Raw genomic sequence first — 19,021 nt, 5'->3', positions numbered from 1 at the left:
TGTATTAATGTAATTGTAGCACTGCCAATAAGTAGGGCTGGGCGATATATCGATATTTTAATATATATCGATATATTTTCAAACGCGATATGGTACGAGACAATATCGCTTATATCAATGACATTTTTTTTTTTTTTTTATGATTTTGATATAGCTTATTTTGTGACAAATTGACTTGAATGTTTTATTTGAGATTTGCACAAATGTTTTGTTAATTGCACAACTGTCAACCTCAGTGGAAAAGTCTGCCTGTTACTGTCTACATTGTATTAATTGCACAGTGTATTTTAATTGAATTGTTATGCAGGACAGGGATATTTGTTTTATTTTATTCAAGAAGAATTTTTATTCTATATATGCAGGCAGTTTATTTTTATTTCATTTGTTTTATACATTTTGATATTGTGCAGACCTCTGTTAATAAAGGAACCTGTGTGACATTTGGCACGAGGCTTTGTATTAAAACTGACTGTTTTTTTAAGGGTTTGCCTCAGAAAAAAATGAAGCTAACAGAGATGCTATGCTATAATGCTTTGGGGGAAATCCCAATTATGGCACAGAAAAAAATATCGATATATATCGAGTATCGCCATTCAGCTAGAAAATATCGAGATATGACTTTTGGTCCATATCTCCCAGCCCTACCAATAAGTATATTTTTTTGATCTGCATAATGTGGGTAGAGCAAATTTCTGAAAAAGATTTCTGAAAAAGGTGTGAAATGTGCCTTTGTGTATATACATATAATCTGAAATTATTCAAACTTTTATTTCCCCTGCCTTGACATGCAACACAGAATACTAAAGACTCTGAAATGAATCTGCTCATCAGTCCAGCTAAATCATAGATGGTAGTGATTTTGCTGTTTGGCAAAATTTGATTAGTTAGTTTGACTCTTGGTCCTACTCTGCAATCACTGAAGGGAGGACAGAGAAACAGACCATTGTTCCTCGTTATATTCTTTTGTGCATTGGGTGTCTATCAATCAGCAGGTATTTTTTGTAAATTAAACCGGTGTATAACTGGTGTGTTTTAAAATGATGTTTCACGCACCATCCTTAAACTTTGAGCACCTACCCCTCTCTAGTGATAGTTCTCTGCATGGCCCTGATAGGAGAAGTTATCAATACCATCTGCAGGTTATCAGTATATTACAGCAACTGAGCCCCCGGAGAATGTCACCAAACTAGCCAGGGAAGAGTGCAGTGCAGGGTTGCTTAGGCATCTGTAGGTAATAACTCCTTGTTTGATTCATGCTTTTGTCTAATAGAGCCTTGAAGGACAATGAGTCACATCAGTAGAAAAACAAACAACAAAAAAAACAAAAACAACCCACATCTACTCTCGTCCTTCAGTTTCCAAGAATCCGACTGAAAGTCTTTCTTTGAGCTCAAGGGTATAATGAGCGTCATATCTGCAGCAAATTCTGTGGCTTTTCCAACAAGCCTTTCTTGGTTTATAGCAGCACGTAGGTTAGCAGAATGAATCTCAGGTTCCATCAACATCTTTATGTGAAGGTGCTGCACTGACATGTCGACTCCCATGTTATCCTGCACAAGTTAAACATATGAAAAACAGCAGAATTACGATCACTTTGGCTAAAAGCTGCATGCAGCCTGGCAGCAGCGCCTCCAGGCTTGTGTGTGAAGGTGATGAAGTCACGGTGGAGCTGAGATTAGGAAAGCCGCTACAGCCGAGCTGTCTGGCAGGTAAGTGGACTCCGACAGAGCTGATGGCGGACAGCAGAGTGGGCGTTTATGTGTGTCCCGTCAATACATTACTTATATTAATGTCTGGTAACTGTTGTGTTAAAAAGATGATGAGATTCAACCTCACAGCTATTTGTACATGCATGTTTATAGAAATCTACGGAAGAAAATCCTGTAAAAAGGCGTTATTTTAAGGGCCAGAATCAAAACATAACCAAGCAACTCAAAACAGAATAAAAACATGACTAATGATTGCATAAACTAGCAAATGAGAATATCTGCAGCGGTTCAACCAAAACAATTTTAATGTCATGGTCAGTAAATAATACAATATAAAGAGTTATCCTTTTAGGGAATTGAAATTTGTGGGTTGTTGAGCATTTTAGGTCTTTTAATGCCTCTTTTTTGTGTAAATGAATTAAGATTTGATGGCAGGTCTGTGGACTGAATCCCTTTCCAAGAATCCTCGAGTCGTCTCCCTTGTGGGGGATTTATAGTTGGCGTGAGCTGGCTACTGTGAGTTCTCAGATGAATCCGTCTGTGTCTGTGGCGTGGCAAGGCATCGTGACCAAGGTTAGCACAGGAACATGCTGCAATTTAAACTCCTCCTCTTCCATTTTTCTTTTTTACCCCCTCTCTCTTTTCTGTCCTTCCACTGCCTATTTGCACATCTCATTTTCACATCTTTCCATCTCATTCCCCCTTCTCTCTGCTTTTCTTTTATACTGACAGAGACACACAGGTATAGGATTATGTTTGCATGCTACCAAAGCTCTTTTCGGTGTTTGAGGCAATAGAGTATATATAATATAATATATATACATACATACACATACATGTGTTTGAGGCATATATATATATATATATATATATATATATATATATATATATATATATATATATATATATACACACACACACACACACACATGTATACACACATACAGTATATACATACATACATATACACACACACACACACACACAAACACACATCCTCTCACTGCAGAAATTCACTGCCTTAATCATAATAGAAGGGGGGAATAAAATAAATAAATCTATGGCAAGGGGATTCCTGCTAATTGCTTGCACATTCCCCTCTTCCTCTGGCTCGATTAAAGCCAGACGACTATCTGTTTCTCAAGTATGCTTTTCTCCACAAAGCCATCTACTCGATGCCATTTCAGCCTGCCCACCATCTGACAGCCGTTCTGACTGCTTTTCATTTGCGGTGTCCCCCCTACAGAACCACACAGACTCCATTTATAGACTAAATCGGAAGACAGCGAGTAGAGAAAAAATGCAATAAGTAAGGAATAATTCTGTTGTTTAAAATCCTCTCTTTTCAGCAGTATATGTGGTCATTACTGTTCTGTACAAAGTGGAAATAACTCATTTAGATTTTGATATTTTAACCGAAACAACTAAACAGACAATGTTTCAAAAAGGTAAAACGTAAAATTAAACAGCAGTCAAACAAGCCGTTTAGCGCAGCACCTTTTTAGAAAGCAGGGTCTCGGTGGAATCAAACCTTCAACCTTGCTAGTGTCCTCCAGTAACTGTCTGAACTCTTATAAACCCCTTCTCCAGTACAGGAAACTAAATCCCAGTCATTAACTGTTTAACACCAACTACTCCGTCACAGCAGACATTATTGCATCCACACTATATACAGTATGTGCTTGAATATGGAAGCAATTATGGTGCAAAGGGAGATCACTTGCACCGTTGCAAGGAAGAAGAGACATCAGGCATCAGTGTTTAAAGCCTCTGTGTGAAAACTTGTTCGTCACGGCTTTTGTCGGTGTTACTGGGAGTGGCCACATTGACTGCAGTATCAACTTGTTTCTGCTCCTCTCAATGCATCATCTTTAAACTCTTACTGGATGATTCGGGATTGGATATGAGAGAGGTGGTAATAACAGGATCCTGATTGTTTCCCAACATCCTTGTAAGTCACACAACGCTGTTTTTTTTTTGTTTTTTTTTCTCTTTTTACTCACAAACCTGAACAGATTTATGAATCCATCAGCATGGGAAACCTCAGACATCCTGAAAGATGGTATTTCAAAATGGTATAGGGTCTAGATATCAAATGAGTAGAAGCAGCAAAGCACCATATCTAGGACTTGGCAGTGAATAGGTGGTTTGATTTAACTTAAAATGGCGAATAAAGAGAAGATACCCTACAAAGTACATTGTTTAGTGCAAGTAAGGCTGTTTGATACCAGTTTGAAACAGATATCTCGTGTGTTTGTTGGGCTTTAATCTACAGAGCATGTTTTAGTGTGTATGGAATGGTTATGCAAGAAAACCACACATGATTTGCTGGTGCAAAGCAAATGCTTTAAAGTCTAAGATCAAAGATTTGACAGGAGAACCAACACAGTAGTAGTTTATGTGTGGGTTTTCCAAACATTTGATCATATGTGTTTCAAAAGAAAGGTCATCTTTCACTTTTAACTTTTTCAGATATCATTTGGCCTTAGACAAGTCTTTACAAAGACTTGTGATGAATTAAAAAAAAAAAAATTCCCCAAAACTAAACCCAAACACAGAAGCATGTGAAAAGGTACTGTTAACCTAATGCAACTAAATCAACTGATCATCAGCAAGAGTCAACGACTGTGTAAGATGTTTTGACAGAAATTTCAAATCAATCAAACTGTTCAATATCTGCAGGAAGTAGAAAAACAAAACAAAACCGAACAAAGACAAAAAAGCAGATTGATAGCAAAACTATACAAACTGTATTTTTTTTTAATTGCAAGTTAAGAGAAACATTTAATTGTAATATAAATCTAAAGTTTTAGTTTGAAAACTTTAAAGTTTTGTTTGCAAATCAGAAAGTTCTGTGCAAATATAAATGTTTTGCAAGCTTCTGTGCTGGATTTCCTGGGCAGGATCTATACTGGTCTAAACTTTATTGGCCACTGACGGCTCCACGATAGTCATGTCAATAGTCCTGAGTTCATGGACAGCTTTGGATTTATATATCTTACAAACCAGTCAAAGGTAGATTAGCTACTGTGCTTGAGCTCTCAGCAGCTGTCTGGAGTTAGCGACCTAACAGAAAACAGAATTTTTTGTTGCCGGGTAAAGGAGGTAACCTAAGTTACAACAGACACAGACACACACAGTTCAAGGGGCCCATGTTGGGGCTAAATGTGTTTTTCTTCATTTCATTTTGTTTGCTTACAGCAGAATGAGACCATTGCTGTTCAGTTATTATTATTATACATCACTAAGACAAATTATTTAATATAGCATGAATATTGTGAAGAGACAACAGCCAATACAGTGTTTTCCTTTGTTATAGAATTAATAAAGATATAGTCATATTTGTTCTTGGGTGGATGAGCCCTGACATATAACTCCATCCATCCATCCATTATCTATACCCGCTTTATCGCTTGCGGGGTCACGGGGGTCTGCTGGAGCCTATCCCAGCTCATTTCAGGTGAGAGGCAGGGGTTACACCCTGGACAGGTCACCAGTCTATCAAAGGGCCGACATATAACTCAAAACTCCTAAATTCTTCCTGAAAGTCGACCATGAAATCCTCTGTCTAATTATTCTTGGTTTAACGTGAGACCCTTTGTCCAATAGCTAAAGCTTAGGTGATCTCAAACACATCAGCAAATCCACAACAGAGTATCTGAACAATAATTAAAGTGGTCCAACGACCCGGCCATGCTGTGCTGGGGACTTTAAAGTGCTGTACATAAGCAAATAACCACAAGCCTCAATGAACTGAAGCAACGCTGTAAAGAAAAACAATGAGAGACTGATAAGTCCATCCATTCCTTCATTTTCTACACCCACTTATTCCAATGCAGGGTCAGGGGGGCCTGCTGGAGCCCATCCATCGCTGAGATTGATCATGTATAGCTGCTTTCACATACTGTAGAGCGCGGTTTGCACGCACATATTTGTTGCAAGTTGCTAGGCGACCGAAAAAAGTTTTTCCACTTGTTTGGACGTACAGTAGCCTACAGATGTATCTGTCCCTGCTTCAAAGAAAAGCCCTGGCTTTAGTTCTTCTTCTGAGGAAGAGGAGACGAGCAGCAGCAGCAGCAAGGAGGGTCCATGAAATCCTCATGAGAAGACTGGATTTGGGGGAATACAGGCTCGTTCCACTTTTAAACACACCTGGTATGTCCAAATTCTGGGAGATTCCTCTCCACTTTTGTCCCTTTTTATTGAGGTCACGATAGGCCTGCAGTCTCGTATCCCACAGCTCCTCACACAGACTCACAGCCAAGATCGTGACACGGTGACGCAGGCAGGCGTGGTGCAACACCGCGGCAGGCGCCGTCTTGCGCACCGCCGAGCTCGGCGGCACAGCGGTCCGCTCTTGCGCCGTGGCAGCACGTACACAATGAATGGGAAAACCGGCAGCGGTCTGTGCTTTGCGCTCTCTATGTGAAAGGGGCTTATAACAGAAAACACACACTTCAAGTTATTCTTCCTAATGTTGGGCTACAAGCTACTCAATCAGTCTGTACTTTTTTGCCAAACCTTTTCTTTTTCCTTCTTTAAAAAAGGTAATAATGTATAATGTATGTATAATGTATAATGTTCATTGTTCATTTGTGGATGTATAGTAATGTTCATGTTATGTGCATTTTGACTTCTTCAAATCAGAAACTCATCAAAAGTCCATACTAAAGCCCTTAATATCAACTTCACATCTTTAACTTTCAACAGATAAGAGACACTTCAAAACTCCAAAAACTCATTTGCTCCCAAAAAAATTAACAAAAGATGGGTAAGTTGTGCCTAACACACAGTTCTGTAGATTAAAAAAGTAATTCTCAGGAATTGCAAGTGCCTTTATAAACAGCGCTACAAACACAATCAGTATAACTGAGTTCAGCATGACTATTTACAATTACTGCTTTTATTTAAAGGCTATAGCATGCTAACAATTATTATAAATGCCACTTTGTCTTGCAGCTGGCAAATACGTTTTGCTGTCATCCTTACAAAAAAAGAGCCTGTTCATTCATGGCCACCTGTAGCTACTTAGTGAAAACATGTGGAATTAAATAGCTTGCAAACGTAGGACATTAAGTAAGGTGTTGGATCTTTTTGTACTGCGTTAATGGATATTCTACGTAAATTGGTTGTAAATTCCACATCAGGGAGGAATTCAGTTTGAATCTAATTATTCAAAAAGTCTTCAACATTTCATTTTGTGCCAAGCAGAAGCAGGAGATGCATACAATGGAGATATCGACCCTGGGTATTGATATCCTCGTAAAGACAAAAGTTCATATAGAATACAGTAAATTGTTAAATTGTACACTGACAATAAAAAGCAGACAAGATATGAAAGGGTTCTTGTGTGTTTTTCTTTTAAGTTGTGCCATATTAAATTGGATTACAGCAACTTCAAAAGTTTTGTAACGCTAAAAAAAAAAACTATGTAAAGTGTTGTGAGACAACCTGGTTAAATTGCTTCCCCATCGATCTTTCAAAAAGGAACATCAGGGTTCAGCGCTTCGGCTCTAGTTAAACTAAGACCAATTCTGGTGCAGAAAGTGTGAATCAATGGAAGAAGTGTGAACACCGTCATCCAAACCTTGGAGTGCACTAAACAACTGAAACCCAACTTTTTAAGCAACCATGGGCAGATTCACAACTAAGTTGTGTTCAATTTGATTGAAATATAAACACAGGATGGACAAAAGACACACGCATGTCATATTCTTGAAATCAAGATGGACTTAGTTCTAAACTTGTACAGAAATGTAATGATCAATGCTCCTCACTACAGTTCTGTTCAGGTTTGAAACTAAAAACTGCTAATGTGAACCTCAAAATATGCTCGGATAATCAAGTCACTCAGGATTAAGCTTGTGTTTTGCTCCAGACCAGAAAACCGAACTACAGAAGTACAGATGCCCAGAGAGACTGCCCTACCTGCCCTGGTTATCAATGCATAACAACATTTAAAGGATCCTGATATCTCTCTGAGTAAGGGACAAAACCAAAAAAACAGAACTCTGACCTTCAGTCCGCATTTCACTACATGAACCGAGAATCACTTCTGAAACCACTTTCAGGAAAAACGGCCTGTAGCAAAAGCAAGTTAAAACTCCACAATGCAAAAGTATATAAATACTCCTTTTCCAAGAAGATCTTGTAAAAGAAATCCCTAGGTATTGCAACAGTAAAAGATTACAGGTGCTAACCTGGCCTGGAATGAAGTCCAGCAAGTCCAAAAGAGGAAATGGCTTTGAATATTTTTAACTTAACTTTGGTTTCATCTTGAATGTAAAATAAAACAACGCAATTAATTAAATCAATCAATCATTGAGATAAAAATTGTAGTTAATTTATTCCTCCATTCCTCTCTCTAAATTAGTATTTTGTCTTAAATACAATAAAAAACTCTAATAATAATTATTAATAATAATAATAATAATAATAATAATAATAATAATAATAATAATAATAAATAAACATGTAGTAAAAGTTACTGATTTTAGAAAAAAGTTTAAAATCTTTTACAAAACCCTGCGATGATGCAGAATACAAAAATGAATCCCAAATCTGAAAAAGATGATGAAGAAAGATGATGAAAAAGGCCCATGGTATAAACATCTATTATATGCTCACAAAATGCTCTAAACAATTCAGCTTTTTAAAGTAAAGTATTTAAATACACCACACAGAAACTAGTCAACTCTCATCTAATACATCTGCTGTGGGCTTGTTAATGGTTGGTTATGTAAGTTATGTAAACAGCTTTTTAAGTATTTGATAATGGTGCACAGAGGATGGACGACTTTTCACCAGAGGAAATGAAAACAGAGGATAAGCGGACCTGATGCCTGAGTCTAAATCAACAACGGCGTGTGAAAACTGAACAGACAATGCCACAGTGTGCAGACTGCCATCAAAATAACAGCAAATGTAAAACAGTTGACTTATCCAGATGATACAGATATTTTGAGAAGTGTTATTTTCTAAATTAGAAACAACACTTTACTCACTCCTGCGTATTTTATTCCATTTTTTAACCTTTAAACAGATGTGTGATTATTTACATGTTTTTGTAAAACAGAATATACATTTCCTTATCGTCACTAATCAAGTCCGTCCAGTTCTATGTCAGTAGGAAATGCCGTTCATTTCTGTTAGTAATACTCACTTCCTTTAAAAGCAAAAGGAACCAACGTTGCAAACATCGTTACACTGCAGATGACCTTCAAAGAGTCACTGAATGTCACTGTCACACAGTGAACTAGATTCACTTCTACCAAACAGCCCAAATGCAGTTAACATCCCTGTTTCAATTGGGACGACTAACGGCAGCTGTTCTTCATCCCAGTCGAGGATTTAACAATAGATGTCATTTGCTGCATAGACTGAAGCTCCAGGATGCACGTTTTTCTCTTCTCACATGGCAGCAGTTGCCAAGCCACTGTCCTCGCATGATACGGCTGTGCAGGGGTTTCATTGCAGAGAGGATGTCATTTCCACTTGTAAAAAATAAATAAATAAAACAATCATAACACATTTTGCATTATTGAACGTGTGTGAGGATGAAGTGCATCAAACATTGATGTTGTACAGAGTTGTCTTGCATAGTAAGTGCGTGTGCGTTTTATGAAATTGAAGGGAAAGACAATAATGAATTCTTGAAATGTGTCCTGAGTAAGGCCCAGATCACTGAGCTGATACACTCGCCCCAGGAAGATGTTTGGAGAACAAATTAAGTGTTGTCTTGCTTGTGTATTCATAGACTACGTTTCCATGCAGTCAATAAGCCTTTTAAAACCCGAATTTTTGCAATAACCCAAATTTGCACGGCCATGTAAACACCAAAAATCCCTTTGAATAACTGGAATTTGCTTATATTTGGTTTTTAAAAACCCGAATATGACCCCTGGGTTACTCCTTTTAAAACCCGAACATTCGGTCATGTAAACGCCAAACGGAATATCCCCATCAAACGGAACAGGAATTTGTTTTCTGCGCATGTTCTGTTCACAAGGAATCCTGGTCTTTTGAGTCCAGGAAGTTCTTATAAACACGGAGAAACCAAGACCAGGAGGAGACTAATCACTTCATAAATGTAATGAAGGATATGAACATTTCTGCATTTGTAGACGGTAGAAAGTACCGGGATAGCGAGATTTACAAGAAGGTGAGCGAAAGGTTGCGCGAAGCAGCATTTGTTTTGAATTTGGATACAGGAAGAAGAAGCGGAAATGACGGTAATTGCGTCATCACATTTTCCGCGCGTCGCTGGTTTGATCCAGATATCCCGAATGATTAATTACCATGTAAACGGAATATTCCAAATGTTTCAGTAACCGGAATATTAGCAATAACCCGAACTTTGACTGCATGTAAACGTAGTCATAGTTGTGCAAGGAATCGTGAATGTTGAACCACAACATTTTCAAGCACCGACTAACTGAAACAGCACAGCTGGCTCATCACACACACACACACACACACACACACACACACACACACACACACACACACACACACACACACACACACACACACACACACACACACACACACACACACACACACACACACACACACACACACACACACACACACACACACACACACACACACACACACACACACACACACACACACACACACACACACACACACACAGGTTATGCTCCTGTTTAGCACCAGGTTCTTGTCACCTCGGCACTAATCAGAGCCCATAAAAGACTGTCACACACACAACATTTGACATCGTGTCCCGACCCAGAAGTATGTGAGCTCAAAGTGCTCCGGGTGGCTGGAGAGTTGTGCAATAAAACACCCACACAAGCTTGATAATGAGGGAGGGGGTGGGGGGCAGAAACCATCGTGACATAGAACTTTACTGAGCTTTGTTGTACTCGCCATGGCAGCTGATTATCAAAGAAGACGAGCTCCAACTATGACAGGGGACAAAGCTTGAAACTACAGTCTAGCTACAAGCTGCCGTTTCCCAAAAATGCACATTTCTCACGTATCTTGATCTGCAGCACAAAATCACCACAATGTCAAGGTCCGTGTCCCAGAAAAGTCAGCAATATGGTCACAGTCTGCCTCGTGTTCCTGACTTATAACCTTAAATAATGCTCTTTTTTTATGAGTTCACGTTTTAAAATACAAAGATAAGAGATGAGAATATGAGTGACAGGAAAAGACAACAAACACATCAGCAAAGGCGTACTAGACTCGGGCACGACGCTGCTTACTAAACCGCAGGAGGCCCTGCCTTTGAACTTCTTTTGAAGACTATTAAAGCTTCTCTTTTTGGCCTCTTAGCTTTTTTTTTTTTTTTTTTTGCAAAAATACACATCAGTCCATGGCAATGTTTTATGTGTAATTTATTGATAAAGGACTTGCAGATGAAAGATGGTGTGAATAAATATGTGTGTGGGAGAAAGACACATGAATTTATGGTCTAATTCGTTGTGTGTTACTTGAACTGTGTGGCGAGTGTCTGCGTTGATACATCTACATAATTGTTCCGTGTCTGAAAACCAACAAATTATGTAGATAAAATAAATTTTGTATGCAATTATGTGCGGTGCAAATGGACAATATCTGACAACTTCTGAGCGTACTTGTGTGTGCAGATGGGTTTGTGTGAGTGTGTGAATGCACGTGTGTGTATGTGACTGGCTTGTCATGTCTTGCATGGGTGCGTTTGTGTGATATTTCCCTGCTGGTGTACACGTGTGTGTGTGAGTGTGTGTGTGTGTAACTGTATGATAATTTGTACGTGTGTGTTGTGTGGTTCTCCTTCTGCCCAGATGGCCGTGCTCAGCGGCTGGAGCTTCTGAGATCTGCTGCCAGCGGTGAATACTGATCAGAGATCACTGTCACATCTACAGCACACACAAACGCAGTCACACAGGAACTCGTCATCCATCTTCTTCCTCACACACCTCCACTTCCACATGGTCCAACTACTAATTCACACCGCCACTATGTGTCCTCCATGCGGATATTTCCCAGCTCCGCGGGTCACAGTTGCAGCCGTGATTATCCGGTTTTCTGTCACAACTCAAGAGGGACACCTTGCCACCAATAGTCTAAGAGGTTGCGGTTTCATGCTGTGTTTATGATTGTTAATCAGAACTGTTTGGAGAAGAAAAAACCCAGCAGAAACATGGCTTTGGCTTGAGCACCTGGATTTAGAGTTACTACAAAACTGAATCTTGAGCAGTAAGTTCTTTTTTTACACTGACATGAAGTGAATTTGAGTAAAAGAAAGATTTTTATCCACAAAATATGAACTTGAAATAAAAGAGTTGCATTAGTACCTTCAGGTACAAAAAACCCAGAAGCCAGACTTAATATGGACATCAAACTGGCATCAGATGTCCAGATGGAATTGAACTGATCGTGATATTGAGCCTGGCTTTGAGCTGGTGTTGTGCATGTGCAGGTATGTGTGCGTCAGAAACTGGAGGGAAAGTCTCGACACCACACTGGTCCGTCGTAGTGAAAACTGGGCTCAACTGAACGGCTAAGCTCTCGATGTTTCGTCAATCTTGCTTTCTAACCCTCACCTATGGCCACAATCCTTGGGCAGTGGTCAAAGGCTCTTTAAGCGGGGGAGCCTGCATTCTCCCTGAGGTGAAAGGAGGCTGGCAGTCAGTCGGGAGGCAGCCACAATTGACATGAGAGTGGAAGAGTCACTGTTCATCCGCACTGAGATCAACCAGCTGAAGCGGTTTGGACATGTGGATGTCTGCCAGGCGGCTTCCAGGGGAGCGGTTTTGGACATGTCCCATCAGAAAGAGGCCTTGAGGGCAGACTCAGCACTGGCTGAAGAGATTACATCTCTCAGTTGGCTCGGGAACGCCTGTGTTCCCCCAGCAGAGCTGGGAAAGGCAGCTCGGGAGAGGGAGGTCTGGGGATGCCAGCTGGTGCGGGCGGACGGACGGAGGGACGGACAGAGGGATGGACGGACGGAATGTTCTGGTAGCCCAACATTGGAGGAGCATCTCTCAAGTGACTACGTTTACATGCAGTCAAAATTTGGGTTATTGCTAATATTCCGGTTACTGAAACATTCGGAATATTCCTGTTTACATGGTAATTAATCATTCGGGATATCTCGATCAAACCAGCGACGCTTGGAGAACGTGATGACGCAATTACAGTAATTTCCGCTTCTTCTTCCTGTATCCAAATTCAAAACAAATGCTGCTTCTTTTCGCTCACCTTCTTGTAAATCTGGCTATCCCGGTACTTTCTACCGTCTACAAATGCAGAAATGTTCATATCCTTCATTACATTTATGGAGTGATTAGTGTCCTCCTCACTCCAAAAGTGTGACGTGGTCTTGCGTTTCGCTGTGTTTAGAAGTACGTCCTGGACTCAAAAGACCAGGATTCCTTGAGAACAGACCATGCGCAGAAAACAAATTCATGTTCCGTTTGATCGGGATATTCCGTTTGGCGTTTACATGACCGAATATTCGGGTTTTAAAAGGAGTAATCCAGGGGTCATATTCAGGTTTTTAAAAACCCGAATATGAGCAAATTCGGGTTATTCAAAAGGGTTATTGGTGTTAACATGGCCGTGCAAATTTGGGTTATTGCTAATATTCGGGTTTTAAAAGGGTTATTGACTGCATGTAAACGCAGTCAGTGTTGTGTTTTCTGGGTTCAGAGTGTATGAGAAAAAGAGAGAGAAGACAGTGAAGGTGAATTCCTCTGCAGAAAACAGTTCTGCAGGATTGGTAGACGTCACAATTTTTGAGGAAAACAACTATTTTCAGGCAATATGTGTGGGTGACCTAACGAAGTGTTAATGTAGTGAGAAACAGCCGCTGATAACAGAGGAAGAAAAACAAGAGCTGCTGGCTGCGTGCTCGTCTCAGTAACATGCTGCTCACAGACCTCCTTTAAAGTGCTGAATCAAGTTTGTTTACCTAACATGTTGGTTGTTGATCCTCTACGTCTTATTTTACCTCAGCGGTTTCATAAATTGCCATCTTTGGTCATCTATACTCACAGTGGAAAACATCCACATCACAGGTATGCTTGTTGGAGAGACTGCGTCACTGTGGCAGAGCCATGAAATGTTTACCGATGGAGATTAAAAAAAAAAAGTAAATAAATAAATAATAGAAATGGCTCAGTTCTCTACACTGACGAAAAACAAAAAAACAAACAAAAGTCCAATTCCAATCAAATATGATCAACACGTGTGTATTAAGCATAAATAACACACGGGAGGCAGCCACCTCCACTGCAATTGTCCGTTTGTCCCAACTTTAACAGACAAGTCACTTATCAAATAAAAAGTGCTATAGATTAACTTGGATCACACTCTTCTTGTATCACAATATTCACCCACAATTATTTAATAAGTTGACAATAAGCATGAAAAGTTGACTGCCACTAGATTGCACCATTTATGTTCTTCACTTTAAGAACTGCAGTACTCTCACATTGTGTACATGTATGGAAGCTCTACCGTCATTTAAACTACATAAAGTGAATCCCGTATCTCCTAAACTGTCCCTGACAGCAACAGCAATTTGTATTTCTAATATCTGGAAATTTACACGCAGAATACAGCAGAACAAATTCATTGATGTCCACAGACACGATTGGTACAACCTTTGTGACATTTTCTGGAAAGCTTCAGTTGAGCCTCGTCTTGGACATCATGTTCCTTCCATGTATGCCGAGATTCGCTGCACAGAACAGCTTGTTCTGCTTTATTTCAAAATCCAGAGGGATACAAAGTGAATGTGGAAAACAGAAAATCTAATCCTCGGGAAATGTAATTGTTGAGTCACTGGTGACAAATCGATAACTCCATCACCAGCAGAAATACAGTTTTTTGGGGGGCATTTTGTTTTATTTATACCTGAAATTAAAGCAAAGGTTAAGTTAGACTGCGCATAAAAAAGCTGGGATGATCGCTATTGGCCATTACTCTGAAAAATATTTCTCCTCTTCCTACCAATCCTTTCTTCATGCCTCAACCTTTCCTGTGTAACAAAGCTTTCAGGATGCAGAACCAAATTGTTGTGCTGCAAGGATCAAAACTGTCACCTCTGCCTCTAATCAGCTCCGAGGCAAATGAATGCAAATTACTCTTTGGAGGACGAGTCACATCAGTGTCCAGCACGTCTTGACACGCACTCTGGGATGTTGTTGGAGTGCAAAATACATCTCAAGAAAAAACACACATGTGAACTCTAAAAATATCTATATCAAAAATGTGCATAAAAACAGAGATATACAAATTTATGCTCAATTACACACACACACAATGATTGATAGCATTTTTTCACATCAGTCTACACAATGTCCTCCTCTCACACATATACATCCTGAGATGCAGCATCCTGCTCTGCCTTCCCAGACAAAATGAAAGTGAGGAGGCAGCCGCATCACACCTCCAAATGGGCTCTGGGCTCTCAGTGGACTTTCGTTGAGGGGAGAAGTCGCTGCTCGCTTGTGGTTGTCAGCAGCACTAATCTGCCCGTCTCTGCCTCACTCACTTAAGCATACATGCTTCAAACAAGCAAAGACATGTTCTGTGTATTGATATGAATGTGCACACATTTTCTTCTCTCCTTTTTAATGGATACACACACACACACACACACACACACACACAAATGACAGGCAGACTCATATCCTCACTCACACTGGCAAACGCACACAGCAGTGTTTCCTGCACTGTGTTGATCACTCTCCATTTGCCGCGCACATGCAAGAGCGCAGCAATGCAACACAAAAGAAAGTACACTGTGAGCCAAAGCTTCCACTGCATTCCACTTGCCCATTCTCCACAGGTATACCCGCTCCTCTAGGTGGGTTTGCAATGCAACTGTTTCTCAAGGGTCATTTCCTTAACTGATGAAATACAACAGAGGAACCTCATACCAAGCATAAACAACATGCACACACACAAATGTGTGCTCAGAAAAGAATGCAATACACATCTCCACTACCGTAAGCACAAAAAAAAAGCAGACTCCTGTCGCAAGCAGAACATTAGAACATTCCTATGAGCTCACTAACGGCAAGAAAACAAATTCCCTGAGTAAGTACAGTGAAAAAATGCACAAAAACATGTGCCACCCCTCAGAGTAGAGCTCGGAGTGGGTTGCACATGTTTTGCACAGAGGGGTTTCTCAGGTTTCACTAGGTAGGGAACCCCAAGGTTCTCCCAGGAGCTCCGTCGTGCACAGCTGAAGAGGAGCTTGCGAAGCTTTGATCCACTTACCAGAAGGCACGAAATGAAGAACTTTGTTGGTCTCCATAGCAGGGCAAGGGGTGGCGAATGCACACTTCCTCTCTCCAACCACCTCCCCCCAAATCAACCCATCATGGTTGTGTTATCCTGTGCTGATGAGTGTGAGATCACCTCTGCTCCCCTGCTCTGCTCTGTTTCTGACTGAGTCTCAGACACATGCAGTGACTCAGCCCCGCTCCCCCTGCCTACTCACTCACTGCCACCAGGTCCTAGTGCCTCCAGCCAGGATCAGCCTATGGCAGTGCATCACACAGTAGGGATGGGCGGTATGGGCTAAAAAATGTATCACGATCATTTCTGGCATTTATCCCGATAATGATAAAAAAAAATACCATTTCAACTCCACCTTTGTAACTATAAATCTATCACCACATTCAGTCTTTGGAGCCCCCAAAACACTGCTCTAAAAGAATACTAAATGCTACTAAACTACACTAATTAAATTGAATAAAACCAATTAAATGAGTCCACCTGTACTGCAAAACTGGAATGACTCAGATCCGCCATGTTTGTTACACAAAAACCTCATCAATTTATCCTTCCTTCCTTCCTTCCTTCCTTCCTTCCTTCCTTCCTTCCTTCCTTCCTTCCTTCCTTCCTTCCTTCCTTCCTTCCTTCCTTCCTTTTCTCCCTTCCTTCCTTCCTTTTTCCCTTCCTCGTTTTCTCCCTTCCTTCCTTCCTTTTTCCCTTCCTCGTTTTCTCCCTTCCTTCCTTCCTTTTTCCCTTCCTCGTTTTCTCCCTTCCTTCCTTTTTCCCTTCCTCGTTTTCTCCCTTCTTTCCTCGTTTTCTCCCTTCTTTTCTCGTTTCCTTCCTTCCTTCCTTCCTTCCTTCCTTCCTTCCTTCCTTCCTTCCTTTTTCCCTTTTCTCCCTTCCTTCCTTTTTCCCTTCCTCGTTTTCTCTCTTCCTTCCTTCCTTTTTCCCTTCCTCGTTTTCTCTCTTCCTTCCTTCCTTTTTCCCTTCCTCGTTTTCTCCCTTCCTTCCTTTTTCCCTTCCTCGTTTTCTCGTTTTCTCCCTTCTTTCCTCGTTTTCTCCCTTCTTTCCTCGTTTTCTCCCTTCTTTCCTCGTTTCCTTCCTTCCTTCCTTCCTCGTTTTCTCCCTTCCTTCCTTTTTCCCTTCCTTCCTTTTTCCCTTCCTCGTTTTCTCCCTTCCTTCCTTTTTCCCTTCCTCGTTTTCTCCCTTCTTTCCTCGTTTTCTCCCTTCTTTCCTCATTTCCTTCCTTCCTTCCTTCCTTCCTTCCTTCCTCGTTTTCTCCCTTCCTTCCTTTTTCCCTTCCTCGTTTTCTCCCTTCCTTCCTTTTTCCCTTCCTCGTTTTCTCCCTTCCTTCCTTTTTCTCTTCCTTTTTCCCTTTTCTCCCTTCCTTCCTTTTTCCCTTCCTCGTTTTCTCCCTTCCTTCCTTCCTTTTTCCCTTCCTCGTTTTCTCCCTTCCTTCCTTTTTCCCTTCCTCGTTTTCTCCCTTCTTTCCTCGTTTTCTCCCTTCTTTCCTCATTTCCTTCCTTCCTTCCTCGTTTTCTCCCTTCCTTCCTTTTTCCCTTCCTCGTTTTCTTCCTTCCTTCCTTTTTCCCTTCCTCGTTTTCTCCCTTCCTCGTTTTCTCCCTTCCTTCCTTTTTCCCTTCCTCGTTTTCTCCCTTCCTTCCTTCTTTCCTTGTTTTCTCCCTTCCTTCCTTCCTTGTTTTCTCCCTTCCTTCCTTCCTTCCTTCCTTCCTTCCTTCCTTCCTTCCTTCCTTCCTTCCTTCCTTCCTTCCTTCCTTCCTTCCTTCCTTTTCTCCCTTCCTTCCTTCCTTTTTCCCTTCCTCGTTTTCTCCCTTCCTTCCTTCCTTTTTCCCTTCCTCGTTTTCTCCCTTCCTTCCTTCCTTTTTCCCTTCCTCGTTTTCTCCCTTCCTTCCTTTTTCCCTTCCTCGTTTTCTCCCTTCTTTCCTCGTTTTCTCCCTTCTTTCCTCGTTTTCTCCCTTCTTTTCTCGTTTCCTTCCTTCCTTCCTTCCTTCCTTCCTTCCTTCCTTCCTTCCTTCCTTCCTTCCTTCCTTCCTTCCTTCCTTCCTTCCTTCCTTCCTTCCTTCCTTCCTTCCTTCCTTTTTCCCTTTTCTCCCTTCCTTTTTCCCTTCCTCGTTTTCTCTCTTCCTTCCTTCCTTTTTCCCTTCCTCGTTTTCTCTCTTCCTTCCTTCCTTTTTCCCTTCCTCGTTTTCTCCCTTCCTTCCTTTTTCCCTTCCTCGTTTTCTCCCTTCTTTCCTCGTTTTCTCCCTTCTTTCCTCGTTTTCTCCCTTCTTTCCTCGTTTCCTTCCTTCCTTCCTTCCTCGTTTTCTCCCTTCCTTCCTTTTTCCCTTCCTTCCTTTTTCCCTTCCTCGTTTTCTCCCTTCCTTCCTTTTTCCCTTCCTCGTTTTCTCCCTTCTTTCCTCGTTTTCTCCCTTCTTTCCTCATTTCCTTCCTTCCTTCCTTCCTTCCTTCCTTCCTTCCTTCCTCGTTTTCTCCCTTCCTTCCTTTTTCCCTTCCTCGTTTTCTCCCTTCCTTCCTTTTTCCCTTCCTCGTTTTCTCCCTTCCTTCCTTTTTCTCTTCCTTTTTCCCTTTTCTCCCTTCCTTCCTTTTTCCCTTCCTCGTTTTCTCCCTTCCTTCCTTTTTCCCTTCCTCGTTTTCTCCCTTCTTTCCTCGTTTTCTCCCTTCTTTCCTCATTTCCTTCCTTCCTTCCTCGTTTTCTCCCTTCCTTCCTTTTTCCCTTCCTCGTTTTCTTCCTTCCTTCCTTTTTCCCTTCCTCGTTTTCTCCCTTCCTCGTTTTCTCCCTTCCTTCCTTTTTCCCTTCCTCGTTTTCTCCCTTCCTTCCTTCTTTCCTTGTTTTCTCCCTTCCTTCCTTCCTTGTTTTCTCCCTTCCTTCCTTCCTTCCTTGTTTCCTTCCTTCCTTCCTTCCTTGTTTCCTTCCTTCCTTCCTTTTTCCCTTCCCCTTTTCTCCCTTCCTTCCTTCCTTGTTTCCTTCCTTGTTTTCTCCCTTCCTTCCTCCCTTTTCTCCCTTCCTTCCTTTTTCCCTTCCTCGTTTTCTCCCTTCCTTCCTT

The 19,021-nt window shown here is 41.0% G+C and overlaps 1 protein-coding gene across 2 annotated transcripts in view; it reads right to left on the bottom strand.

Moving 5' to 3' along the window:
- slc4a11 (solute carrier family 4 member 11) overlaps positions 1-16,131 on the bottom strand; it is a 158,762-nt gene extending 142,631 nt beyond the window's left edge. For both annotated transcript variants that reach the window (XM_061744198.1, XM_061744199.1), the window contains exon 1: positions 15,957-16,131. In XM_061744198.1, coding sequence (XP_061600182.1) covers positions 15,957-15,993 — 37 coding nt within the window. In that variant the 5' untranslated portion in view covers positions 15,994-16,131. The remainder of the gene's footprint in view (positions 1-15,956) is intronic.
- Between the last annotated feature and the right edge of the window lie 2,890 nt (positions 16,132-19,021).

Source organism: Cololabis saira, chromosome 16 (genome assembly GCF_033807715.1).
Source record: "Cololabis saira isolate AMF1-May2022 chromosome 16, fColSai1.1, whole genome shotgun sequence".
NCBI lineage: Eukaryota > Metazoa > Chordata > Actinopteri > Beloniformes > Belonidae > Cololabis > Cololabis saira.
This window is presented reverse-complemented; position numbering and strand designations above follow the sequence as displayed.